General features: G+C 43.2%; 1 protein-coding gene across 7 annotated transcripts in view; it reads left to right on the forward strand.

Annotated features, from left to right (window-relative positions):
* LOC113107899 (serine/threonine-protein kinase WNK2) overlaps window positions 1-27,378 on the forward strand; it is a 69,572-nt gene that overhangs the window by 29,952 nt on the left and 12,242 nt on the right. For 4 of the 7 annotated variants that reach the window (XM_026270727.1, XM_026270726.1, XM_026270729.1 and 1 more), the window contains 10 exons: window positions 924-975; window positions 1,049-1,129; window positions 5,776-6,467; window positions 9,801-9,858; window positions 10,139-10,203; window positions 10,298-10,450; window positions 12,056-12,438; window positions 12,931-13,148; window positions 13,904-14,104; window positions 22,155-22,253. In XM_026270727.1, the coding sequence (XP_026126512.1) occupies window positions 924-975; window positions 1,049-1,129; window positions 5,776-6,467; window positions 9,801-9,858; window positions 10,139-10,203; window positions 10,298-10,450; window positions 12,056-12,438; window positions 12,931-13,148; window positions 13,904-14,104; window positions 22,155-22,253 (2,002 nt within the window). Of the gene's footprint in view, window positions 1-923; window positions 976-1,048; window positions 1,130-5,775; window positions 6,468-9,800; window positions 9,859-10,138; window positions 10,204-10,297; window positions 10,451-12,055; window positions 12,439-12,930; window positions 13,149-13,903; window positions 14,105-14,998; window positions 15,103-22,154; window positions 22,254-27,378 lie in introns of all 7 variants that reach the window. The other 3 variants (XM_026270730.1, XM_026270731.1, XR_003292723.1) reach the window with 2 other exon arrangements.

The raw sequence follows: 27,378 nt of genomic DNA on the forward strand, positions 1-27,378 counted from the left end.
GCCACATAAATCATTAAAACATTAAAGGGACATTAATGCAAATTTCACTTTTACATGGCGTTTGAACATAAATGTGTGTTAGCAGTGTGTGTACACATCCACCCTATAATGATAAAAATCCATCCAGTGCTTTTTTTTTTTATCCCCATAAGTCATTCTTTTTTTACTGGATGTAATAATGAACAAAGCAGTCATCATTTACTCCTAACATCTGAGGCGCTGAAGTCACAGTAGATTACTGTAGTTTCTGAAGGGAACACGCCCTCAATCTACATAAATATGTCTATGTTTCCGTGAATCGTTCAGGATCCAGCTTCACCTACAGAAGTGAGTGTAAGGTGCTTTAATAAATCTTTGCAAATCACCTTTCCTAATAATGTGCTAATTAGCAAGTTTCACGATGAATGTAGCTGAAGTAAACAGTCTCTCAGAGAGCGGCTTGGAAGAGAGGGCGGAGTCAGCAGAGCTAATTAACATTTAAAGCAACATGCAATAAACAGGTCACTGTGAACAGAGCTGTGTTTGACAGGGTGAAAAGGGTGTTGTATTACTCTACTATTGAGAAATTTTAACCAAATTATGTTACAGACTTTTCATTAAGATCCTAAAGAATCACATCAACTTGTGAAAATGGCATCTGATGTCCTCTTTAAAACACAATATATTTGATCAAATAAACGCAGAACTACTTTAAATAACTATGTTAAAGAACAACTTTATGTTGCTTTGTGTTTCAACTCCACTATATTTCCTTGCATATAGTGAAACACTAATGTTTAGGAAAGTTCTGTGGGGAATTTTGTGCCATCTAGTGGTTAAGAGGAAAATGAAATCAAACCCTGCTGTGTTTTAGCTCTGTTGTAATGTAAAGGTGAAGCGTTTCATTTTCATTTCAAACTGAATTTGTTGTCCTCTGTACTCAGGGGTCAAAACTGGAGCACACACAGTCTGACCAGCTCATCTATAAACAGAACGGTAAGACTCTGACACGTCATATCTCTGTAACTGCTGTAGAATGAGCATGAACTCTGTCTGTCTTGTCTTGCAGTGCTTCACACCGGAAAGCGCTGGTTCATCATCTGTCCTGTGGCGGAGATGGCCGCGCCAGATGGAGAAGAGGCCACCACAAGTAATTCAGCACACATGAACTAATGCTAAGCATTACGCATTTAATGATATCAAAATCTCACATTACAATATTTATTGCAATATTAAAAAAAAAATACAAATTCTATTTAATGCACTTAGAGAGTTCAAAATTAAGACGTCCAACCCATGTTCCTAATAAGACTTTTATATTGTAAAATATATATATATCATAGATATTTACTTTTTGCTTTACAGTAAGGAAATTACAATACTTCTTTCCTAATTTCTACACTTGAAAGAGATATTGTGAATTTGAACTCCAGTAATGTTACCCATTTAAACCGCTAGCTGTCATTAATTTATGCTGCACTTTTATTTTAGACAAAAAAGGAGTTGCAATAAAGGAGTGGACTGCATTTAATCAGTGTGAACGAAGCCAATCTGAGATGTGAAAAAACACCGGCTCAAGAAACTGATCACCTGAACCAAGTGTGTGCTTCACATAGAAACATGTAGCAAAAACAGACTTGGTGAAGGGATCAAGCATATTGTACTTTTGGTTTGAGTTAGTTTGACGGATAGTGTGTCAAGGGGTAGCTGTGGCTTAATGGTTAGAGACTTGGACTAGTTACAAGTCTCAGTGCTGGCAGGAGTTGTAGGTGGAGGGAGTGAATGAACATTGCTCTCTTCCTCCCTCAATACTCATGACTGAAGTGCCCTTGAGCAAGGCACTGAACCCCCGGTTACTCCCTGGGTGCTGGATCTATAACTGCCCACTGCTCCGGGTGTGTGTTCACTTCTCACTGCTGTGTGTGCACTTGGATGGGTTAAATGCAGAGCACCAATTCAGAGTATGTTACCATACTTGGCAAACGTCACAACTTTCAATTTCACTTCACTTTCAAAGCATAATGGCCCAAAACACAAATTTAAAGACCTTTTATGTTAGAATAAGAAGATCAAGTCAAGTCTGCTTTATTGTCAATTCCTACACATGTACAGTACATGCATGAATCATAGTTGTACAGTACAGACCCTTGGTGCATACAGATAACACTACCAGTAGAGCCTAAAAGTCTAGATCAAATATAAAATATAAGATACAACTATACAATAATGATGGTGGTAGCTTTGAAATGTGGGAACAACAGCCTGACTTAGATGTTGAAAATGTCTGTGAAAACATCAGTGAGTTCTGCTACACAGTCTTTCAGTACACACTGAGCTTTGCGTGCATTGATCCTGCTGAAGGATCTCCTCACACTGTCTGGGGTCAGCGTCATCACCTGGTCGCCGGGAGGAGGTGGAGTCTTCTGTGCAGTGGTGCTGTTTTGTTGCTCAAAGCAAGCGAAAAAGGTGTTCAGCTCTTTCAGCAGAGAGATCTTGCTTTCACAGGTCCGTGGTGGGGGCTTGTTGTCTGTAATGGTCTGTATCTCCTGCCACAGGCTCCGAGTGTCTGTGCTACAAGTGTATCGATGACGTAACAGTCACAAAAACCATCACTGTCCGGGCCAACCAGAAGCCGTGGATGACCGGGGAGGTCCACAGACTCTTGAAAATGTGGAACACTACATTCAGAGCTGGAGATGATGTTGGCCTTAGGACAGCTAGGGCCAACCTGTCCCGCGGCATCAGAGAGGCTAAGAGACAGCACTCCAGGAGGATAGCCCATCAATTCAGAGACAGCAGAGACACTAGGAACCTGTGGCATGGGATACAGTACATTACGGACTACAAGCCCCCACTACGGACCTGTGGACAGCAAGATCACCTTCTTCATTCGCTTTGAGCAACAAAACAGCACCACTGCACAGAAGACTCAACCTCCTCCCGGTGACCAGGTGATGACGCTGACCCCAGACAGCCTGAGGAGATCCTTCAGCAGGATCAATGCACGCAAAGCTCCGGGTCCTGACAACATCCCTGGGTGTGTACTGAGAGACTGTCTGTGAAGACATCAGTGAGTTCTGCTGCACATTTTCAACAACATACTTAGTCAGGCTGTTGTTCCCACAAAACTACCAACATCATCCCAGTCCTGAAGAAGCCATCTCCATCCTGCTTCAATGACTACCGTCATGTTGCACTTAATCCCATCCTCATGAAGTGCTTTGAAAGGCTAGTTAGGCACTACATCAAGTCGTCCCCCCTCTCTGGACCCCTTCCAGTTTGCATATCGGTCCAACCGGTCGACCAATGATGCCATCGCCACTGCTGTCCACTCAGCACTCACCCATCTGGATAAAAAGGACTCATATGTCAGAATAGACTTCAGTTCAGCATTCAACACAATCATCTCTCAACAGCTCATTTACAAACTGTTCCAGCTGGGGCTCAACACTTTGCAGTGCAACTCGCTGTTGGACTTTCTGACTGGAAGACATCAGGCAGTACGGGTTGGCAGCAACACATCCAGCACCATCGCACTGAACACTGGGGCCCCCCAAGGATGTGTGCTGAGCCCCCTTCTCTTCACTCTGCTGACCCATGACTGCACACCGTCACACAGGTCCAACCTCTTCATTAAGTTTGCGGATGACACGACTGTGGTGGGTCTCATTAGCAACAAAGATGAGACAAACTACAGGAGTGAGGTGAGCCGCCTGGCCAAGTGGTGCAGTGACAACAATCTCTCTCTGAATGTGGAGAAGACGAAGGAGATTGTTGTAGACTTCAGGAGAGCACACGCTCAGCACGTTCCTCTGACCATCAACGGTGCGACTGGATAGAGTGAGCAGCACCAAGTTCCTGGGTGTGCACATCACAGAGGACTTCTCCTGGACTGAAAACACCGCAGCACTGGCCCAGAAATCACAGCAGTCTATACTTCTTCCTTAAACTGTGAAGAGCCAGAGCCCCGGTCCCCATCATGTACACCTTCTACAGAGGCATCATCGAGAGCATCCTGTCGAGCTGCATCACTGTGTGGTATGCCGCCTGCAACGCGTCCTGCCGAAAGACTCTGCAACGCATAGTGAGAGCAGCTGAGAAGATCATTGGTATGTCTCTCTACCCTCCCTCCAGGACATTTCGGAACCCATCTCACTCGCAAAGCCCTCTGCATCACAGGTGATCCCACTCACCCATCACACAGCTTCTTCAGCCTGCTGCCATCAGGGAGGAGACTGCGGAGTCTCCAGGCCAGGACCAGCAGACTGAAGGACAGCTTCATCCACCATGTTGTCATGAAGCTGAACTCCTTCCCGAACTTGCCCCACCCCATCCCTTTTCTGCCCCAGGCACCACTGAACTATGAACCCCCCCCCCCCCCCCCCCCCAGATCCCACATCCCCAGGTCCTTCCACCCTCCCCCCACTAATATACGATGAGATGCACCAGTCACTTTGTGCAGCATTGGTCTGCTCACTACCTCATTCAGCAGGTACTCTGAGAGTAACGCAATTTAGATTCTACGTATGTATGTACTGTACAAATGAAGGAATTGACAATAAAGCAGACTTGACTTGATTTGACTTGACTTGACATGACAGTGATGTGGTCTGAAGCTCCGAGGTGGGGGAGGGGGAGGGCTTTGTAAGCTAAGTATAAAAACAAAGTATAAAATGTTATTACCTCAATTTGGAAAGTTAATGTGTTGGTGTATTTTTGGAAACACACTCTTTAAGTCTGCGTGGTTGAAATCCCCAGCTATGATGAGAAAAGCATCAGGGTGTGCTGTCTGCTGCTCACTGATGTGCTGGTACAGTTCATTAAGTGCGTAGTCCCTATTGCAGTTGATCGGGGGAATGTAAACCGAAATGAGCAGTATGGCAGTAAATTCCCTCGGGAGATAGAACGGCCGGCACTTAATAATCATTAACTCCACCAGGGGTGAGCAGTGTTTGCAGATCACAACAGCATCACGGCACCACAAAGCCCGCCGCCGCGGGTTTTTCCTCCCGCAACGAGAGCTCTGTCCACTCGATAGCACCTCAGCCGGTCGAGCTGAATAGCGCCGTCTGGAACACTGTTGCTGAGCCTAGTTTCCATGAACACAACAGTCTCTTACTGTCCTCTGAATTGAATGTAGTTATCGAATGTAGTCCAGTTTATTGTCTAAAGAGTTTACGTTAGCCAGTACTATGGTGGGGATAGATGGCTTGTGTGGGTTAGCTGTTAGCCTAGCCTGGATACCTCCTCGCTTACCCCTCTACTGCTTCCTGTCACGCTGCTTGTGGCGCCTCCACTGTGGGCGAGATGCAGTAGTGGGGGTCGGTGATGGAGTAGGCCTCCGGAGCAGACCGAGGTCCCCCAACTCTAAAAATGTGGTTCTGCTGACATCCAAAAGAAACTCATGGCTATATGCATGCTTAAAGACAATAAGACCTGATGAAGACATACAAAAACACTGCGACTCACAAGACAAAAAACATGAAAACTGTTCTGTCGGGAGCGAGAGGACATGCCGCTATCGTATGTCGATTAAATCTAAGATTAAATTAAGATTATATAAATATTAAATTAAAATAAATACAATAAATAAAATTATATAAAATTAAATCAAGATTAAATATATTTAAAGAATTACACTTTTTGCCCCGAAGACCTATCTTTTTGTATCGTCATGTGATCATGATAATATTGATACAGCTTTGCTATAGTGATACCCCAATGTTGATAATATCATACATCCCTACTAAACATGCTAACAAATGATCATCTCACACTATATTTGTGTGTCTTCAGACCCAGAGAGCTCCTCTACATCTCAAACGCAGGATGTGAACACAGCCAGAGCAAAACCTCTGCAGAAACGGCCATCGATGTCACAGGCGTCCCTCTCTGAGGCTGCTCTGTCGGCCGAGGGCCCTCAGACTGCCTGCTCGGCTGTGGTTCCTGATATCCCATGCTGCCCCATTGTGCCTCCAGTTTCACTGGACGTCTCTGCTCAGGAAGTGGCAGAGGTCCCTCAGCAGCAAGTCACTTACGACAGAAGCCCCGGTGTGGAGCCGCCCATCAGCCCTACCCAGACCCCACCCGTGGTGCTGCTTCAGCCCTTTGCCACGCCCACTCCACAGGCTTCGGTCAGCAGCAGCCAACCACAGCCTCAGAGCCCCACCCATCAGCCTCAGAGCTCCACCCATCAGCCTCAGAGCCCCACCCATCAGCCTCAGAGCTCCACCCATCAGCCCCAGAGCCCCACCCATCAGCCCCAGAATGCACCATCCCTGCAGCCAGGCGAATCGGATGGGGAAGGGCCGCCCAGACTGGAGTTTGCAGACAGAACGATAAAGACTCTGGATGAGAAACTGAGAAATCTTTTGTACCAAGAATACCACCCTTCGCAAACCACGAGCTCCGCCTCTGAGCCGCCAGGATCACCGCCGCTGTCCGACAGCCAGGGCAGCGATGGTGCTGCGAGGAAAGCAGAAAAACTGGTAAAGTCAATCCTCATTGTATTCATTCACATAAACATTTAGTCATTTAGCAGACTCTTTTATCCAAAGTGACATACAAATGAGGTCAAAAGAAGCACAAACAACAAAAGAGCAATGATATGCAAGTGTTATGACAAGTCTCAGTTAACCTAACACAGTAGGCTACACATAGCAAGGTTTTGTTTTTTTTAAATACTAAAAAGAAAACAGAATAGAAAAAGAATAGCGAAAATTAGTGTAAGAGGCCATTTTTTAAAGAATGGAATTGGAGAATGGAGAATGCTAGAGTTAAATTTAAATAAAGATAGAAGAGATGTGTTTTTAGCCGATTCTTGATGATGGCTAGGAAGTATTGTTTGTGTTTACAAACAATATGAGCTCGCAGACCTAATGAAAAAATTAACCATGGTTTAATTAATTAATAATTAGTAATTTGAAACGCCTCACAGCCTTTAATGCAGCAGAATTGTTTTTTAACTTTTCCCCAGATGTGTGGTTTAATGCTATCCTGTCCCTGAGTACTAAAGGCAGTTTTTTTTTTTTTTTTTTTTTACATCAGGTTTGTTTTTTGTTCTAATATGCATTTTCAGCTATTAGACCTTTTATTAACGTGTGCCTTTCCAAATCATACACATTCAATTGAATTAGCTACAGACTAACTTTACTCAAAGTCTGGTATCATTTACAAGCAAAATGAATGCTACTGAGCTAAATTTCAACCGTAAAGTTCTAATGTTGAATTTTTATATATATATATATATATATATGTGTGTATATGCATATACACGCACACACACACACACACAACAGTTCTTTTTGGTCCTTCCATCTGATTGGCTGATAAGACTGTGATATTAGAGTGATAACAGAGCTCCTCCGAATGCATCACTGTTTGTGTCACTCCCCTTGCTGTATTTCTCACAGTGAGTGTCATGGCGGACACTCAAACCCACTTTTATTTAAGAATAACATTGATTTGTGTAAACAAATGTAGTTTTAAGAGCTTTTTAGGCGATAATTTACTTGTTTGGACTACAAATATGCGGTTTGTTAATAAAGATAATGTCTATTTGAAATTTAGCTTTGATGTTTTCTGAGATGTGAGCTCAAGGAGGTCAGCAGGCGTTCATCGCTCATAAACTCACAAAGAGAGCGCCTCACCTCAGCCAGAACTTCTGGAGTTTACCACTGGCTCCGGTGTCTCTATAGTGGTCTCATTAATCTGTTATTTGTTCCAGAGTAAGTTGTGACAAAACCTCACCATGTTTATGTAACTTCCCCCGGTGGAAAAAAAATGACAAAAAGCATCCCCCTGTGAAACCACCATCTCCACTAAACATCCCCTTTAGATTAATAATGCTGTGTAATATATAAAATTTATAGTGCAAATTAAATGTTTAAAGGTCCCGTTTTACGCGCTTTTTTGAATATTTGATTGTGTTTACAGTGTGCAATATAACATGTGTTCATGTTTCATGTGTAAAACAAACAGTATTTTTCACACAATTCACCTATCTGTATTCACCCGCTGTCATAAAAACTAGGGCTGCTCCGATCATGATCGACCGATCGTTATGCGCATCTCGTCAGTAAAGCCGGTTCTCTAATCAGCGGTTAATTCCATCAGGTGCGTGATTTCACATAGAGCAGCTGTTACTACACAGAGCCGTTGTTAACTGAGAAGATGCGCAAATCCACTTCATTTTCAGCGTTTTGTGGCGCATCTTCTCAGTTAACAACGGCTCTGCATCATCAGCTTTTCTCAGTATTCTAGTACTGCTGTATTATACATGAGGATCTCATGAATGAGTTTCCGCACCATCAGTTTATTTCTGTAATTTAATGGTCCTTTGTTACAAGTTCCAATATGGTGTTTTATAATTAGTGACGGAGGATTGGGCTCAGCTGTTAAACTGTGAGTGCTTGGTGAAAGGGCGTAGTTCTGCACAAAAGAGGGGTACCTACGGCCGAATCACAGCCGTTCCCATATACAGCCATATCTCACGTCTACTCCTTTGATATTGACCTTATATTATAGGGAGAAGCATCTGGTGTGTCCACATCATCAAATCTGACCCCCTTCAAAATAAAAAAGTTTGGACACCCCTGAGTTTAACCATGGTATTTGTAGTTAAACTGTGATTATACTAATGGGAATCAATATACCAAAAAAAAAAAAAAAAAAAAATGGTTACTGATCTTTTACTATATTAAAACCTTGGTTCATTTTCGTAAAGGAGGTTTTGTTAAATCTTTTTTTTTTTTTTTTTTGGTAATGCATTTTTAGTTTATTTTGATTCTTATGTGAGTGGTAAGTAACTGCACTCCAGTCAGTTCAGTTATTTAACTGAATAATCTCATTTCTTTCAGGGTTTATCTACAGAACAGTCTCCTGAAAGCAGTTCATTCATAGATCACCATTCATTCACATGAAATTCTGAATAAATCTTTCGTATTTTTAATGAAACCAGTTCTGTATAAAAAACAGTTTTGACCATCAACTCTAGACCTGAGGTTTCATAATAATATTAATAATAATAATACTGTTTATATTATAGAGTGCAAGGATGCTTTACAATCATTCAACATTCCCAAACACTAGTTAGTGCCCAGGAACTTGTAATAGGCCAGATTCAGAGGAGCGAAGTGCATGGGTCTGAGATGTATTGAGAGCTTTGAATGTAATGAAGTATGTTACTGTACTGAATACTGAAACCAACAGGTAGTCTGCATAAAACAGGAGAAATCTGAGAAGATTTGTACATCAATCCTGTTATTCAATGAATGAAAGTAAATTTTGTGTCAAATTGGGAACCCTGTTAACCATGATTCTCTGTAGTAAACAAGCACTAGGGGTCTCGTTTATGAACATTGTGTTTTAATGACAGCGAGGAGTAATTCATCTTCAAACTAAACTGCAGATCCCTTGTTTTGAGAAAATATTTTTGGGGAGAACAACAATCAGTAATGCACGTGCCGATATTGTGGCGGACTGCTGGATTGGGTGGAGCGGTCTATATCGTCTGCTTTGATGATATCTTTCTGTACAAATCTGGTCTTCTCCCTCAAACATCTCCTGACTGAGATTTATAAAGGGATTTTTGAACGGTTTGGTGTACAAAAACTCTAGCATTTGTGCGTACGTACACTTTTAGGATTAAATCTAGGGAGAGTTGTATAAAGGAGACCCCAGAAGTGTAGAAATGAGCAAGCAAACTGTACAGCTGTCAACTGGTTTCATTCCTGTTCTTTTCTGAAGAGAGATTGTCCATGTTAATTCTGTAGGAAAATGTTTTGTTATACCGTATTTCTCAGGTTTTCTTATTTTTGTAGCCGCAGATTCCAGAGAGATCTGACAGTCTCGGGACCTTGAGTGATTCTGCTGTCACCCGTAAGTGTGTGTGTGTGTGTGTGTGTGTGCTAATCTCAGCTACTCTTTCCTGTGTCGGGCCAAATGGATCTAAACATGTTAGTGAATGGTTCCAGTTATGTTTCTGTGATTAGGAACCATTCTGTGCCTGTAATTCAGCACCGAATGAAACGATGGCTCGACGGTGGAAAAACGTCTCTAGACTCTAAATATGTAGACGTACTGCAGACTACAAGAAATTGTCACTATTGACAACTGTTATTGTTGTGCCTTTCTTTCTTTTTTCCCAAACGTTGATCAGCCTTCAAAAGACTTCTGACCAGAAAAGACTCTTCTGCTACACACACACCCAAGAGCCACTGCCAGGTTATCAGTGTGTGTGTGTGTGTGAGAGTTATAAATATGCTTCTCTGAAACGACTGGTCACAGTTTGACAGTGTTGTGTGTTTGTGTGCTGCAGATTGAGCCGACAGATTCAGATGTTTCTTCTCACGATGGAGGAGATCATGTGATTGATCTTGAATCTGCAGCTCTTCCTGTAATCGAGAACGGACACAGATCCACATCAAAGTCACGAAACAACCGTTACTCAGCACCTCCGGACTTATATCAGGTTTGTCTCAGATGGCATACTACTCATGGTGTTTGCACAAGATCTACTGCATCACTAATATAACCTTACATATTAGGGATGCACCGAAGACGGGTTTTCATGTTTTTTTTTCACCATTAAATTAAATACCCCAAATGTGCTTTTTACTGTATTGTCTTCTGTCATTGAGTTTTCTTTGGAAAAAGAAAAATGTTTTTTAACATTCTAGCACACATTATAGTGCAGAGTGGGGAAAACGCCCCTCTTAAGGACTCATTTTTCTGTGCAACAAAAGTTAAATGTGTTATGAAAAGTTATCATAATTTTTGTGACAATGACAAAAAAATCATGGAAAAGGTCTTATTTTTTTATATTTATATTTATAATATATTTTAATTTAACTCATTTTAATTAGACTACTGACTTGACAGGAGAGTAAGCCACGGAAGGTCATTGCTGAAAGAGCTGCTGTTCACAGAGTGCTGTATCAAAATATATTCATAGAAAGTTGACTGGAAGGAAAAAGTGTGGTAGGAAGAGGTGCAGAAGCAGCAGGGATGACCACAGCCTTGGGAAGATTGTGAGGAAAAGCCGATTCAAGAACTTGGGAGAGCTTCACAAGGAGTGGAGTGAAGCTGGAGTCAGTGCATCAAGAGTCACCACACTCAGACATCTTCAGGAAAAAAGCTAGAGCTGTCACATTCATAGAACCATGCCACACCTGAACCAGAAGAAAAAAAACATCAGAAGTATTTCACCTGGGGTAAGAAGGAAAATAACTGGACTGTTGCTCAGTGGTCCACAGTGAAAGTAAATTTAGCATTTGGTTTGGAAATCAAGGTCTGGAGTCTGGAGGAAGACTATAGAGGCACAGAATCCAAAGTCCAGTGTGAAGTTTCTGAAGTCAGAGGTGATTTGGGTGTGTGACGTTTGCTGGTGTTGCTCCATTGAGTTTTATCAAGTCCAGATTCAATGCAGTCATCTACCAGGAGATTCTGGAGCACTTTATGCTTCCATTTGCTGACCAGCTTTATGGAGATGCTGATTTCATTTTGCAGCAGGACTTCAGCACCTGCCCACAGTGCCAATATAACTTCCAAGTGGTTTGCTGACCATGATATTATGTGCTTGATTGGCCACCCAACTCACCTGACCTGAACCTATGGGGTTTTGAGAAGAGGAAGACAAGAAACATCTGGAAACAATACAGGGGAGCTGAAGGCTGCTATCAAATCAACGTGTGCTTCAGTAACACCTCAGCAGTGTCACAGACTGATCGCCTCCACGTCACACTGAAGCATCATTCATACAGATGGAGCCCAACCAACTATTGAGTGCTTAAACCTGCTTTGGAGATCTTGAACATTTCTGTTTTTTAAATATTTCTTTGATCATTGAGAAACTTGTCTAATTTTTTGAGATACTGAAATTTTTATTTTCCTAAGCTATAAGTCATAACCATCAGAATTTGAGAGTTTTTATTTAAATTACAAACAATAAAGAACTTTTTTGTAGATGCACCTGTAATTGTTCGGTCAGTCTTTTCACTTATTTGGACAAATAATTTTGGTTGCCAAACCAGAGAATTGATCTATTTAAGAGCTTTTCTTTTTTTTTTTTTTTCAGGACACAACTACTTCGTTTCCAGAGGCCAGACCCACACTGCCTTGCGCTCAGAGCTCTCTGTCAGCGGACGGGATGGTGCAGTGCTTGTCCTCAGACTCCGGAGAGGAGGATCAGAGCGAGACACCGTCCACTAAGCCCTCGTCTCTGGCTCCTGCCCCGTCCGAGTCAGGCGGCAGGGACTTCATGAAGCGGGCAGTGGCGTTCCTCCGGCGCTCGGGCCACAGCAGCAGTGTCCAAAGCTCCGACTCACCCCCGTGTCCTCTGGTGAATGGACACGCCCACTCTGTTAGTGGCCACGCCCACTCCGCTTACATCAGCAGTGATAACGACTCTGAGTTTGAGGACGCTGATATGAAACGAGAACTACAGAAGCTGAGAGAGAAGTGAGTAAAGAAACATTGATCAAATCAAATAACTCCAGGAGAAACTGCCTCACAAAGGCCTCATTTACCACCACTGATCCTCTTTCATTTCCTAATACAGTCTGTGTCTTGTGCACAATTCACAAGGGTTAAAAATACTACAATTATGCTCAAGTGAAAGTACAGTTACTCAATTAATAGGGAGAAAACTCAATTAAAAGTACAAGTGTCTGGCCAAAAAATACTTTATTCAAAGTAAAACTGTACAAGTTCAAACTGTACTGGACTATTAAAAGTAACTTGACCAAAAACTAAAAAAAGACATTTATGGTTTGGTCATGTTGAAACATCTTCTCAATGCAAAGTGAAAATTTCTTAATACACTGAATAAAATGTTTTGTCAGACAGGTTGAATCAAAGGAAGAAAACAAAAAAACATTGGCTGTAGGTCAAACCATCTATCTACACAACAACAACAATTCAATTTTGTAACCCAATGTTTGACGTCTGCAGGCACATGAAGGAGATCTCCGAGCTCCAGGCTCATCAGAGAGGAGAGATCGAGCAGTTGTACTCTCGGTTGGGTCGGCCGGTTCCTCCCAGCATGGGCTTCTTGCATGCGGTGCCACCTACAGGCCGTCGCCGCAGAGCCTCCAAACACAAGCTGAAGGGAAGCCGACTGCTCAATCCCATGGTGCAACATCTTAGGAACAACCGAAGCAACAGCTCTAGTATGTATGCGAGAGTTTGTGAGAGCCGGAGTACCAGAAGGGGAGGGTAACACTATATCTGGGACCCCCGATGAACAAGGCCAACAGAATGCAATCTGGCTTCTGTTAAATAAAATTAATCTAAAGAAAATGTACATGTTTGGTCTGCAAAACTTGGCACCACAGTGCACATGTTATTGTCCATTTGATTCCTTGAAGTAATAGTACAGCTTTCCCCAACAAGACACATGATTTGAGGAATTATTCATGTCTGAAGCACCAACGCAGCAGAGAGTGGTTCATCTCCAAGTTTAGCTTTTAAGATTATTAATTTGTTATCCAACTGCCTCACTTTAGGTATGAGTGTGTGTGTGTGTTAATAGTGATTTCTACCTTAGCAACCATTGCTAATAATAATAATTGTAGAAAAACGTTTGAAAGCTGGCAGTTAAATAAGTTTGATCATTTAAAAAAAAGAGATAGCAGTCTGAGTCAGAACAGTCTGAAGGTCTGAAGTTTGGTGGTCATTGCTTGAAAGCTCTAGGATGAGATACTGTAGAAACATAAATTGTAGCTCATTGTGTTGGCTTGGCAAAGTAATTATAGTAATAATTGTAAAAAATAATGCAATTTCCAGATATGCAGTCTACTCCACTTTTGTGCAACCCGTGCAACTTTGTATGTTAATTTGTCAAAATTCTTTTCAACTTTAATCCACCAATATGAAAGTTGGATCCACTTAGCAAGTCACTGTCGACCTCTGTGTTCTCCTGTAGCGGAGACGTGCTCCAGTGTGTCAGGGTCTCCGGTCAAGAGCTCGGTTCTGGGTAACAGCTCAGTGGGATCCAGCACAGCCACGCTGAGCCCCGTGTCAGAACCACTGGAGCTGGTCCAGACTCAGCAGCCCTGCTCGCTCAAGGGCTCTCTGTCCTCTGACAACATCTACGGGCCCACCACACACACACCACCTCGACAAGGTGAACACACTCACACAGCTGTTGTCTACAACAGCCTGTCAAGCATATGCTGCTGTACATATTTGCTGTAAATGTGTCTGCCACTGCCCTAACCAGCCACAGTGCAACAAATGTCTAGTGTCCACTGGCCTCACGGAGAGCAAAATGCATCCTGTACAGTAGTAACACAATCACAGCCAATTACATCATGTTTGATAACTGATACAATTATGCATACAAGACGTTAATGTTTGCAGCTGCCCTAATCAACACACATAGAAACCAAACCATATGATTTATTGCTCAATATGCACGCCGCCTGGCTTGGATGCAGTGTGATGGTCATTTATAGTTGATATGCAGAAGACGAAGGTGCCAGATTTGCCTCTCTGAACGGTGTATCATGTTCTAGATTATCATGTCTTTCTCCTATGTTTTTTTGTCACATATATGTCACTCACACACATGAGATTATTACTGACTTTCACAGTCTCTCATGTGTGCTCCACTCATTTACTTGGTTTAAATGGAGTCAGCCAGAATGTGACATTTAAACGGCTGCCTAATGGCTCAGTCACACAACATGATTTCATGGACAGCAAAGAAAGTTTAAAGTATTGCATGATGCTCATACTGCCATCATTCTTACGGATCAGTAGACATTTTCACACATTTAATTATTGCCATAAATATTTTTATTACGAGGTCATGCTTGAGCAGAAAAGCAGTTGATCTTATGTATTTCAAGTAGTTGGGTCATTGCCACAGAATTTCTGTATTTGTCATGTGCAATCTGTAATATGAATACTTTGTGCCAGAGATGTGGCACAAACTGCACATACTTTGTTTGTAGTGGTGCTTACACAGCAACATAAGTTTGAATCTGGCTTATGTCATTTCATGATTTCCTCTAAGGTTTCCAGTCACCTATATGCTAAATCCCCAAAAGGAAGGAAGATACTGAAGAAAACCTGCACCTGACATCATGTGCATATAGGACAAGGACAATATAGGACAAGGTATATAGGACAAGATGGAGGCAAAGAAAATTTTAAGAGCGGCATGAACACATTGCAAGGCTCAGCGTCTCACCAGATTTCGGAAAATAGTGTTTATTTACCTGGTTATTTCCTTCGTGTTTGTTCGATTCGATTCACGTGTTTGCGAACTACAGCTTTAGTAAACAGTCTTCGGCAAACTCCCGCCGGAGTTACAGAGATCACTGCAGACAAGCGGGTCACTCGCACTGACCGGAAGTGTTCGGCGTCGAAATCAAAAACAGAAGAGGAAAGCGTGGAGGGCTTCTTGCTAAGCTAAGGCAAAACCCACATCAACCAGCTCTGCCCAGCATCTTCTTTGCCAATGTACAATCTCTGATGAACAAGATGGACGAACTAAAGATCTGGACCCACACACAGAAATGGTTTATGGACTGCAATGTTATGTTCTTCACTGAAATATGGCTCTGTAAGGATGTCCCAAACAACGTGGTGCATATGGATGGATGCTCTTTCTTCAGGGCTGACAGTGTAGCAGCAACCTCTGGTAAAAACAAAGGTGGTGGAGTATGCATTTATGTAAACAAAATCATGGTGCACAGACTCTGTCATTGTTGATACCTACTGATCTGCTGATCTGGAGTTCCTGGTTATCAAGTGCAGGCCATTCAATCTACCACGTGAGTTTACTTGCATTGTTGCTGCTGCAGTGCATGTGCCACCAGACGCAAATACTAATGTGGCTATGAAAGAACTTTGGGCTGCTATTATCAAATTACAAACCTTGCACCCAGATGGGGCCGTTGTTGTTGCTGGGGACTTTAATCACTGCACTTTAAGATCTGTTCTCCATAATTTTCACCAAAATGACTTCTGCACTACAAGGGGACATAAAACATAGGAACACGTATATACCAATGTGACTGATGCCTACAAAGTCACATCCCTTCCCCACCTGGGTCAGTCTGACCACCTCTCTTTGTTTCTTCGCCCCAAGTATACCCCGGTCATCAAATGTGTGAAACCTACAATAAGAACTGTTAAAATCTGGCTGGAAGGTGCTGACTCCACTCTTCAACATCAATTCCAGCACACAGACTGGAGTGAGTTTGCTGCCCAGGCCACCACAAACTCTCAGATCAACATTGACACTTATACCAACTCTTTCTTGGAGCACATCAACAGGTGTGTGGACAGAGTGACCACACCAAAAATAAACATTTTCCCCAATCTGAAGCCCTGGATGAACAGAGGTTCGCCTTCTGCTCAAAGCAAGAGATGCAGCCTTCAGGTCTGGAGACCGGGAGGCTTAAAGCTCAGCCAGAGCCAACTTGAGGAAGGGTATCTGCCAGGCCAAACTCACACACAAACAGAGGATTGAAGAACAATTCAATTCTTCTGACCCCCGGCATATGTGGCAAGGCATACAAACTATCATGGACTACAAACCACCAACTTATGTGCCTCCCTCCAACTCTGCCTCCCTCCCTGATGAGCTCAATCACTTTTATGCTCGTTTTGATCAAAATAATGAGATTTCCCTCAAAGCTGAGCATCAACCCAATGAACTGCCTCTGACACTCTCCACCTCAGATGTTTGCTCCACTTTGTGTAAGGTGAAGTCACGGAAGGCAGCTGGCCCCGACAGAATACCTGGTCATGTGCTTAAAGCCTGTGTGGAGGAGCTGGCTGAGGTCTTCACTGACATTTTAATCTGTCCCTGGCCCAAACAGCTGTGCCCACTAGCTTCAAAACCTCCACCATTGTGCCAGTACCGAAGCACTCCACTGCCTCGGCCCCTAATGATGTCCATCCTGTCACACTCACCCCCCATCATTGCAAAGTGCTTTGAGAGGCGGGTTGCATCCCACTTAAAATACTGTCTCCCTGCTTCACTAGAACCATTTCAATTTTATCGCTGCAATAGGTCAACAGAGGATGCCATTTCTACTCTTCACTCTGCCCTCGCCAACCTGGACAGTCAAAATACACATGTGAGAATGCTGTTCATTGATTTCAGTTCTGCATTTAATACTGTAATCCCCTCCAAGCTGATCTCCAAGCTCAGCCAGCTTGGAATCAGCACATCCCTCTGCAACTGGACTCTAGATTTTCTGATTAACAGACCTCAGTCTGTTAAGTTAGATAACCTCTCCTCCTCCGTCATCACCCTGAACACTGGAGTGCCACAGGGCTGCGTACTGAGCCCTCTTCTGCACTCCCTATTCATCTATGACTGCATTCCTGTTTATGGCTCCAGCACCATAATCAAATTTGCAGATGACACCACGGTGGTAGGTCTGATCAAGGATGACGATGAGTCAGCCTACAGGGATGAGGTGCAGCACCTGGCTGTGTGGTGTCCCACCAACAACCTGGAACTAAACACCCAGAAGACAAAGGAGATCATTGTGGACTTCAGGCAGACTAGGAATCATGCACACACACCCATCTACATCAAGGGAGCTGTAGTGGAGCGTGTGTCGAGTTTCAAATTTTCTTGGCTTCCACATCTCTGATGACCTCACCTGGTCCCTAAACACCTCCACCCTGGTCAAAAAGGCATAGCAGCGCCTTTACTTCTTACGGATCCTTAAAAAAGTTCACCTCAGTCCCAAGATCCTTGTGGAATTCTACCGCTGTACCATTGAGAGCATACTCATGAACTGCATCTCAGCAATTGCTCCGCATCTGACCGCAAAGCACTCCAGCGGGTGGTGAAAACTGCTCAACGGATCACAGGGACCCAGTTAACTTCCATTGAGAACATCTATCACAAGCGCTGTCTGGGCAGGGCAAGAAACATCATCAAGGATGCCTCTCCACTAACCATGGACTCTTCACCCTCCTTCCATCTGGCAAGCGTTACAGGAGCCTACGCTCTCACACTAGTAGACTCAGGAAGAGCTTCTTCCCCGAGGCTGTGACACTTCTGAACGCAACACCACCAATCTAAGCTGCACCCGCTCTTTTACTGCACTGGTCACAGTACTTTACATATATGAATAGTGCAAATACATATTTTGCACAGACTGCATACTATTCTAGCTATTACTGTAAACTGTCTAAAGTTGTTACTGTACAAAGCACAGTAAACCATTTCTATAAAAATATAATTGTACTACTGATATTTTGCATAGAATCAAAGGTGGGTAGTAAGGAGTTACATTTACTTGAGTACATTTTTTGGGTAAAAACCTTTTTGGGGCGCTCTTAGAGCATATACTACAGGAGCACTGAGCAGCATAGAACGCCCTCGCGACTGTAGACTGAAATGTTTTCTTTTGGTTTATTTCTCTTGGTTCATGTCAAATTAATTTTGATAAATAAGTCGCACCTGACTAGTAAGTTGCAAGACCAGCCAAACTATGAAAAAAAGTGTGACTTATAGTCCAGAAAGTACGGTACTGTAATCTAATGTAGCCTAAGTTATACCAATATATATATATCTTGCAATATTCCACATTTCCAGCTGGGTTTGCCACATGCTGCCCCAAGTCTAGGAGAGTGACTCCACTCCTGAAGGAGAGACACCAGGTCAGAAAACCAAATGTGGGACGTCCAAAACAGTGCCAGCAGCAGATATACTTTTGTCCTCCTGTACACTCATACAACCTGACAGACTTAATGATGGGAAGGCATACAGACCAGTCATCAGCCACACGTAATCCAGAGCAATTACCCCAAGAGGTTTCGGGGGATGAAGGGAGAATAAAAGGGGGAAAGTAGATTCTTATTCAATGTGAATAGATCCACCTTTGCTCTACCCTACCAAATGACTCATTTTCTGAGGATGCAACATCCATTCCCTAGGCCTCAACCTTCTCATGAGCCACCTTCAGTGCCAGAAGCATGGTCTATGCCAAAATAAGAATGTGCCATGCTGAACTTCCCACAGGGCACAAACGTATTTCCCATGGTGCTTTATGTAAAAAAACTACTGAGACCTACATAACTGCCTCAACTGAACTATAGGTAATGCAGATGGGCCAATGGCAGTCGAGTATCAATTGCACAGGGATCGGAACTCTTTAGGTTTCGGCGCCATAGAGAAGCATTGGAAGATCCAAAACTCACATCGGTTTAATGGTGTTTATGCTACAAAAATGGAAAATTATGTGCCTAGGGTACTTGTAACACTGATTCCAGCTTTCCTGAGAGGATGGGCAGTGAAATGTATTTAATTAAATTTCCTAAACCCAAAAAAAAAAAAAAAAAAAAAAGAGTCAACAACCTGGGATGTTTCCAAAGTAAGCATTTGGGTTCAACCCTTATTGTGCATTGAGGGTTCCAACAGGGCCAAACACCTCAGCTGTTGACCTACCACTGAAACAGCCTCAATTCAGTGCTACCATTGATGAAGCCCCTGCCATGAGACCCAAAAGTTGAAGGAATTGTCAGAGTTGATTTGGACAAAGGTGAAATGAATGGATAAGTCGTATTTGCCCATTGTGCATGAATTAGTGGGTTTGGGGATACTAGTTGTGCGTGCAGATACCAGCAGTGTATCCCTCACACTGGGATCTGGACTGTGCTTGTGAGAAGCGGGCTCTGGATTGGCGGCCATCTTGTGCAGTGGCTCTGGGCTGGCGGCCATCTTGTGCAGTGGCGCTGGGCTGGCGGCCATCACAGGATGAGGCTCAGGAGAGGCAGATACTGCAAAAGTGCCTTGTTCCTTCTCCACAACACCCACAGTATATGCAGAGCCGCTCAGTTGGAGTGCCAGATCAATGTAAAAGTGCAGAGTCCAGTGACGATCATGCAAAGGCATGAGTAAGCGGAGCGGCTCAGATAGGCCACCACAAAAAAATATCATCTGGCATACTTTGTCCATGCTAGATGAATGTGCTAGTTCAACAAAGTCAGTCACATAGTCCTCAATGGGCAGATCTCCTTGACGGAGATGTATAATGTCCGCTGCTGCTGGATCCATATGGGTCAGTCAAGGAAGAACCAAGGTAGGATCCAAATGCAATCAGTGGAACATTTAATAACACAAAGGTAAACCAGAAACAGAACCAAATACATAGAGTACAAGGAAACAGACACAACTTATCAAAGACAACGACTGACAATGGACTAACTCAAACACTTGGCTATTTATACAAAGAGAAGCTAACAGAATGACAAGGTAACAAGAAACACCTGTGAAAGCAATCAAGACGACCAGTGAAATAATAGGACTACAAGTTGACTACAAATGACACTCTAAACAGGAAGTAACAAGTCCAAACACAAGACAGGGGAACATGAGCCATGACTCTTTTGAAGGTTTACCTTCAGAACCGGCCTCTGTTGGTGACCGAGAACAGCCTTGTCAAAATCAGCCAGTCTTCAGGGTACTTTAAAGCACACATGACCTGGAGTGTCTTTCCTGTGTTTCAGTGTCTCGGTTCCAACAATCTGAAACTGCAATAATAGTGAAGTTCAGTAGATGGGGCCTAGGACTAGGACTGGAATGAATATGGAAACTACGAAAAATGGCTGTAGAAACTGGATTCCTTCTGTGGTGGACTCATTTCATCTATAGCCTCTTTCTCTACCTTGGACTACATATCCTGCAAAATAATCAGAACCACCAGGACACCTAACATTGTGGGGCGTAATTTGTTGAAATGAGGCAGGCAGGATATTATACCCCTTTTCTATGGAAGTGTACTACAGAGGGTTCTCTGTGGTTCGACAGATGAAGCCTGTGGAAAAAGACCTTGGTCGACCATGCAAATGTTAAGGCCCATATGGGCCAAACTTATTATATGACAGTGCACAGAATAGGGAAAGCCATGAGATTGGGGGAGTATAGAATGCCTTTATCTGTTGCAGGCCTTCCCCACCCAAAAAACTTTTAAAAAAATATAAGGCCTGATTCAATAAAAGTGGCCTAGCATGCACCATGGGGGTAATCCTTTTGGTAAGCACATCATTATAAACATATGCTCCTGTGCTCTGAAGGCATTGTTGCTCAGAACATGAGTGAGGAGTTGTTGATCTATTGGTTTGCCAGGAGGTAAAACAGAGATTCTAGCAGAACAGAATCTTGAGGGCAGTGAGAAGAAAAGCAATTACGCTTTAGCAGTTTGACACAATTATCCAAAGGGGGTCCTTTGACCCTATAGGTCAGTGAAGCCTCATCTCAAATGTGTTTACGTGGCACGAGTGTTCTGTTGAGGAAGGCCATTGATCCGAGTTCTTTTTAGGGGGAGTCCAGACTACCTGGCTGCTTCTTGGCTCCTCTCGAGGAACCTGCAGGGAAATAATTTACTGAAAAGCAGTAGCAAAGTTTCTGTTTTGCAGTGTGAAACTTGATGACAGCAGCAGTCAATGCATTGGCAAAATGCCCCGACTAAGCAACATGAGCAGCCAGCCGACTTCTGTATCTCATGGATATCTTTGGTTGAACCACAGGTGTCTCTCGGTCACCACCAACCCTATCACATAACGACGGATCATGCGAGCCATATGCTTCTTGGCTTAAAGCACTTCAGTTGTTTGGCTGAGCTCTTCATCTCGAGAGTCAAGCAAGTCATTTCGGCCATATCCTTAAGAGCATCAGCTTGCTACGCCTATAAAACCACCATTATATGCAATGCCACACCCACTTGACTGGCAGCCATATTATTGTTAACATATTATTGATAACACTTTATTAAAGACTTTCTAGAGCAGTGATGTGACAGGAAAAAAAATCATAATAAAATGTAATATTTGCTCCAGTAGACATGGATAATTTTGAACAGTAAAATCAGTGATTCTTCTTAATGGTTAAATGGTTAATTCGGCAGTTTTACAGTTTTTTAAACGTACATGTGTGGAAGTGTCTAGTGATGCATAAGAGGACTGAGACCTGTTGTATAGATTCCAGAAAAGTGTTCCCATTGTTAGAAACACACAGGCACATGTACACATCTACATCAACCGCTGTTTTCTGAGACGCTTAACCAGTGTGGTGGTGTGTTGCTGATATGATGCTTGTTGATGGGGGTACTGATCTGACCGCTGCCTGTGTGTCGGCTGTTACACCTGTCTCTCTCTCTCTTTCTCTCTCTCTCCCTCTTATATTCATTTCTCCACAGGCTGGACCGTTTACCACCAAACATCTGAGCGAATCACCTATAAATCTAGTAGCAAACCACGCGCTAGATTCCTCAGTGGACCCGTGTCTATGTCCATCTGTTTGTATTTGTTCTACTTTTCTTCTATTATCCATAATTCCCTTTCCCCTGTTTCTTTCTGCTCTTCTTTCATAATTATTTTTTTCTGTACTGCATTTCTGCCATGTTCACATCCATTACTCATGCACACACTCATTCAGTGATCATCAGGCATTCTCAGCCATTACATTTCCATCTTCATGTCAGATGGCACTTTCCATGAATACGCTACAAAAGAGGGTCTGAAATTTAAAATAGCAGCAGATATTCAGTGAAATTAGGTATGTTCTTTAAAATGGTAATTGTCAACCGTTGGCATTTACTTATGAAGTAAATGGCTACAGTCTACAGTTAAAATGCAGTTTAAAAAATATTAAATAAAAAACATCAAATTAAATTTAGGAATCAGTTTTGCAGACTTCTAAATGAAGCTGTAGCTGTAAATCAGTAGGGTGAAAAGTTCCTCGTTTGGGAGCAAATTATGGCTTGTAGTTTTTGATGAACTGATATTTACTTTAAATTTAGAGAAAATTATACTTTGATCATTTGTGAGGATATCTGGGAAAACACATCGGATGTCGCAGTGGGGTGTTTTCAGGATATTCAAAAAATAGTGGTGATGTCAGTGCTCAATTTTTTTTATAATGGACTATTTCACATCCAGGGATGAAGGATCAGATGATGATGTTACTAAAGAGAAGGCAAATGACAGTCTTGCGCTCGCTTTTTTAACTATAAGGTACACTATTCGTGCTATCCAAACACCCGTTTTTCCCAAAATTCTATTCCGGAAAATCATAGCTATCAGCCAACTTCAGATAGCCATAACTTTTGTTATGTAGTTTTCCTCGCTGTCCTCAAAACTGTATGTAGAAAGATCTAAATGATTACAAAATGTTTAGATAATAGTTAATCCTATATATCCAGAAGTTGTCATGAAAAAGACTCTACAACAAAGTGTATCGTGTTGGTGGAAAGAGCTGGATGTCTGCTCATCTGGCCTTCAAGTTTGTCTTCTGTACAAACGCTTTGTGCTGGGCTGTAGCTTTGACCGATAACATGAGCTGCCTTTCCTCAAACATGGCCATTCCCAACATTTAACTGAAAGCAGAGAGTGTGTATAGATGTCTGCCAAAGCTTTTGTATCATCTGTATATCTGTGCCTTCTTTCCTTTTCATCCCACGTAAAATCCCAATGAGGCGATGATTGGCGTGCGTGTCATGTTTGGAGTCAGAAGACGAGCATGCCAAGGGCACGAGCAGGTTGCTGTGGAGAACACCAGGGCTGTATTTTGAATTTTTTTATCTCTGTCACCTGCATGATTATAATATGATGCTGTCAAAGAAGCATATTATATTTACCTTGCATTTCTGTTACGGCTTGTAGTATTTTGTTCCTCTAGGTGAGAGTTCATTTTGGAGAAAAACATGAATTTACTCACCAGTGCGTCACAGCTTTGATTAGGAAGCTCATTTCTTTTTATACTTGGTCTCCATCCTTGTCAAAATTATATGGTTTGGTCAGTATTCTAACATTCATTGTGTGAAAAATTATTTTTCCCCCTTTGTATTTTAAAATTTAGCATGCAGCACTTTAGTTTATTCATGTTTCAATAGTTAACTTTTTATATGCTTCAATGTTGTTTTATGTATGCTTTTCCTCTTTAAATGTTAGTTGTTATTTGTAAAGTATGACTTTTTAAATGGGTCATATGATGCTGCTAAAAATAACATTATTTGTGTATTTGGTGTAGTACAATGTGTTTATGCAGTTTATGGTTTAAAACACATTATTTTCCACATACTGTACATTATTGTTGCTCCTCTATGCTGTGCCTTCTGAAACCCGTCGATTTTTACGAAGCTCATCATTCTGAAAAGTGAGGTGTGCTCTGATTGGCCAGCTATCCTGTGTGTTGTGATTGGCTAAATACCTCAAGCGTGTGATGGGAATGTTACGCTCCTCATTATACTGTGATGCTGTCTCCCATCAGGACAAGACTCGTGCACATGCCATCATCGGTTCTCTTTTAGCAGTTCAGTACTGATAGGAGTAACTCGGGATATTGTTTTTGTTGTTTTTTTTATTCCTACAATCCTACAAAAAAATTATGATTTTGCATCAGAGGGAGTGTCAGGCACAATTATAAACCGAATAAGCAATTTGTGGATTACGATTTGGTGAACTGGTTCTCCGGTTCACTAAGAAGATCCGGTTAAATAGAAAAAATTTGTTCGCAGTACGGACCTAACTAGACAAGGCAAAACTAAAAAAAAACGATTACAAATGAGGCATTTGTTGCATCCAGTGCAGACATAATTATTGATTATCATGACTTATATTGTCTTTTTATGTGTTGCGTATTGTGCTGCTTAAACAAATCATGTTTGCATTTGTGATCGTAGAAACAACAAGTCTACTCTACAGTCGTGGCCAAAAGTTTTGAGAATTACATAAATATTGGTTTTCAAAAAGTTTCTTGCTAAACTGCTTTTAGATCTTTGTTTCAGTTGTTTCTGTGATGTACTGAAATATAATTACAAGCACTTCATACGTTTCAAAGGCTTTTATCGACAATTACGTGACATTTATGTAAAGAGGCAGTATTTGCAGTCTTGGCCCTTCTTTTTCAGGACCTCTGCAATTCGACAGGGCATGCTCTCAATCAACTTCTGGGCCAAATCCTGACTGATAGCAACCCATTCTTTCATAATCACTTCTTGGAGTTTGTCAGAATTAGTGGGTTTTTGTTTGTCCACTCGCCTCTTGAGGATTGACCACAAGTTCTCAATGGGAGTAAGTTCTGGGGAGTTTCCAGGCCATGGACCCAAAATTTCAACATTCTGGTCCCCGAGCCACTTAGTTATCACTTTTGCCTTATGTGCCAACTACATCGTGCTGGAAAATGCATTGTTATTCACCAAACTGTTGTTGGATTGTAGGAAGAAGTTGCTGTTGGAGGGTGTTTTGGTACCATTCTTTATTCATGGCTGTGTTTTTGGGCAGAATTGTGAGTGAGCCCACTTCCTTGGATGAGAAGCAACCCCACACATTAATGGTGTCAGGATGCTTTACTATTGGCATGACACAGGACTGATGGTAGCGCTCACCTTTTCTTCTCCGGACAAGCCTTTTTCCAGATGCCCCAAACAATCGGAAAGGGGCTTCACCAGAGAATATGACTTTGCCCCAGTCCTTAGCAGTCCATTCACTATATTTTCTGCAGAAGATCAATATGTCCCTGATGTTTTTTTTTTTTTGGAGAGAAGTGGCTTCTTTGCTGCCATTCTTGACACCAGGCCATCTTCCAAAAGTCTTGGCCTCACTGTGCATGCAGATGCGCTCACACCTGCCTGCTGCCATTCCTGAGCAAGCTCTGCACTGGTGGCACTCCGATCCTGCAGCTGAATCCTCTTTAGGAGATGATCCTGGTGCTTGCTGGACTTTCTTGGATGCCCTGAAGCCTTCTTTACAAGAATTGAACCTCTTTCCTTGAAGTTCTTGATGATCCTATAAATTGTTGATTTAGGTGCAATCTTAGTAGCCACAATATCCTTGCCTGTGAAGCCATTTTTATGCAACGCAATGATGGCTGCACGCGTTTCTTTGCAGGTCACCATGGTTAACAATGGAAGAACAGTGCACGCTGAAGGTCCTGGTCTGAGGAGGCCAACACGACAACATCATCCGCAAAAAGCAGCGACGAAATCGAAAGGTCCCCAAACCGGACACTCTCCGGCCCGTGGCAGCGCCTAGAAATTCTGTCCATAAAAATAATGAACAGAACCGGTGACAAAGGGCAGCCCTGCTGGAGTCCAACATGCACAGGGAACAGGTCTGACTTACTGCCGGCAACGCGAACCAAGCTCTTGCTCTGGTCGTACAGGGACCGAACAGCCCTAAGTAGGGGACCGGTGACCCCATACTCCCAGAGCACCCTCCACAGGATGTCGTGAGGAACACGGTCAAATGCCTTCTACAAATCCTTAAAACACATGTGGACTGGTTGGACATACTCCCATGAACCCTCCAGCACCCTGGAAAGGGTATAGAGCTGGTCCAGTGTTCCACGACCGGCACACTGTTCCTCCTGAATCCGAGGTTCCGCTATCGTCCGAATTCTCCTCTCCAGTACCCTGGCATAGACTTTCCCGGGGAGGCTGAGAAGTGTGATCCCTCTATAGTTGGAACACACTCTCCGGTCCCCCTTCTTGAAAAGAGGTACCACCACCCCGGTCTGCCAGTCCAGAGGTACTGTCCCCAACTGCCATGCGATGTTGCAGAGGCGTGTCAGCCAAGACAGTCCCACAACATCCAGAGACTTGAGGTACTCGGGGCGGATCTCATCCACCCCCAGTGCCTTGCCACCGAGGAGCTTTTTAACTACCTCGATGACTTCAGCCCGGGTGATGGACGAGTGCTCCTCTGAGTCCCCAGCCACTGCTTCCTCAACGGAACACAAGTCGGTGGGATTGAGGAGATCCTCTATAAGAAGTATTCCTTCCACCGCCCAACGATATCCCCAGTTGAGGTCAACAGGTGCCCATCTCCACTGTAGAATAGCAATTCTACAGGTCAACAGGTGCCCATCTCCACTCCATAGTGTTGGTAGGGCACTGCTTCCCCCTCCTGAGGCAGTTTGCCAGAATCTCTTCGAGGTCAACCGATAGTCTTTCTCCATGGCCTCACCCAACTCCTCCCAGACTCGATTTTTTGCCTGCACGACTACCCGGGCTGCAGTTCACCTGCCGGTACCTGTCAGCAGCCTCCGGAGTCCCACAAGCCATCTAGAACCGATAGGACTCCTCCTTCAGCTTGACAGCATCACTTACTTCCGGTGTCCACCACTGGGTTCGGACCTTACGGCCACAGCTCCGAGCAGCCGCAGCGACAATGGAGGTGGAGAACATTGTCCACTCGGACTCAATATCTCCAGACTCCCTCGGGATCCGGTCGAAGCTCTGCCGGAGGTGGAAGTTGAAGATCTCTCTGACAGGGGGCTCAGCCAAACGTTCCCAACAGACCCTCACAGTACGTTTGGGTCTGCCGAGTCTGTCCAGCTTCCTCCCCCGCCATCGGATCCAACTCACCACCAGGTGGTGATCAGTTGACAGCTCCGCCCCTCTCTTCACCCGAGTGCCCAAG

This window comes from Carassius auratus, chromosome 8 (genome assembly GCF_003368295.1).
Source record: "Carassius auratus strain Wakin chromosome 8, ASM336829v1, whole genome shotgun sequence".
NCBI lineage: Eukaryota > Metazoa > Chordata > Actinopteri > Cypriniformes > Cyprinidae > Carassius > Carassius auratus.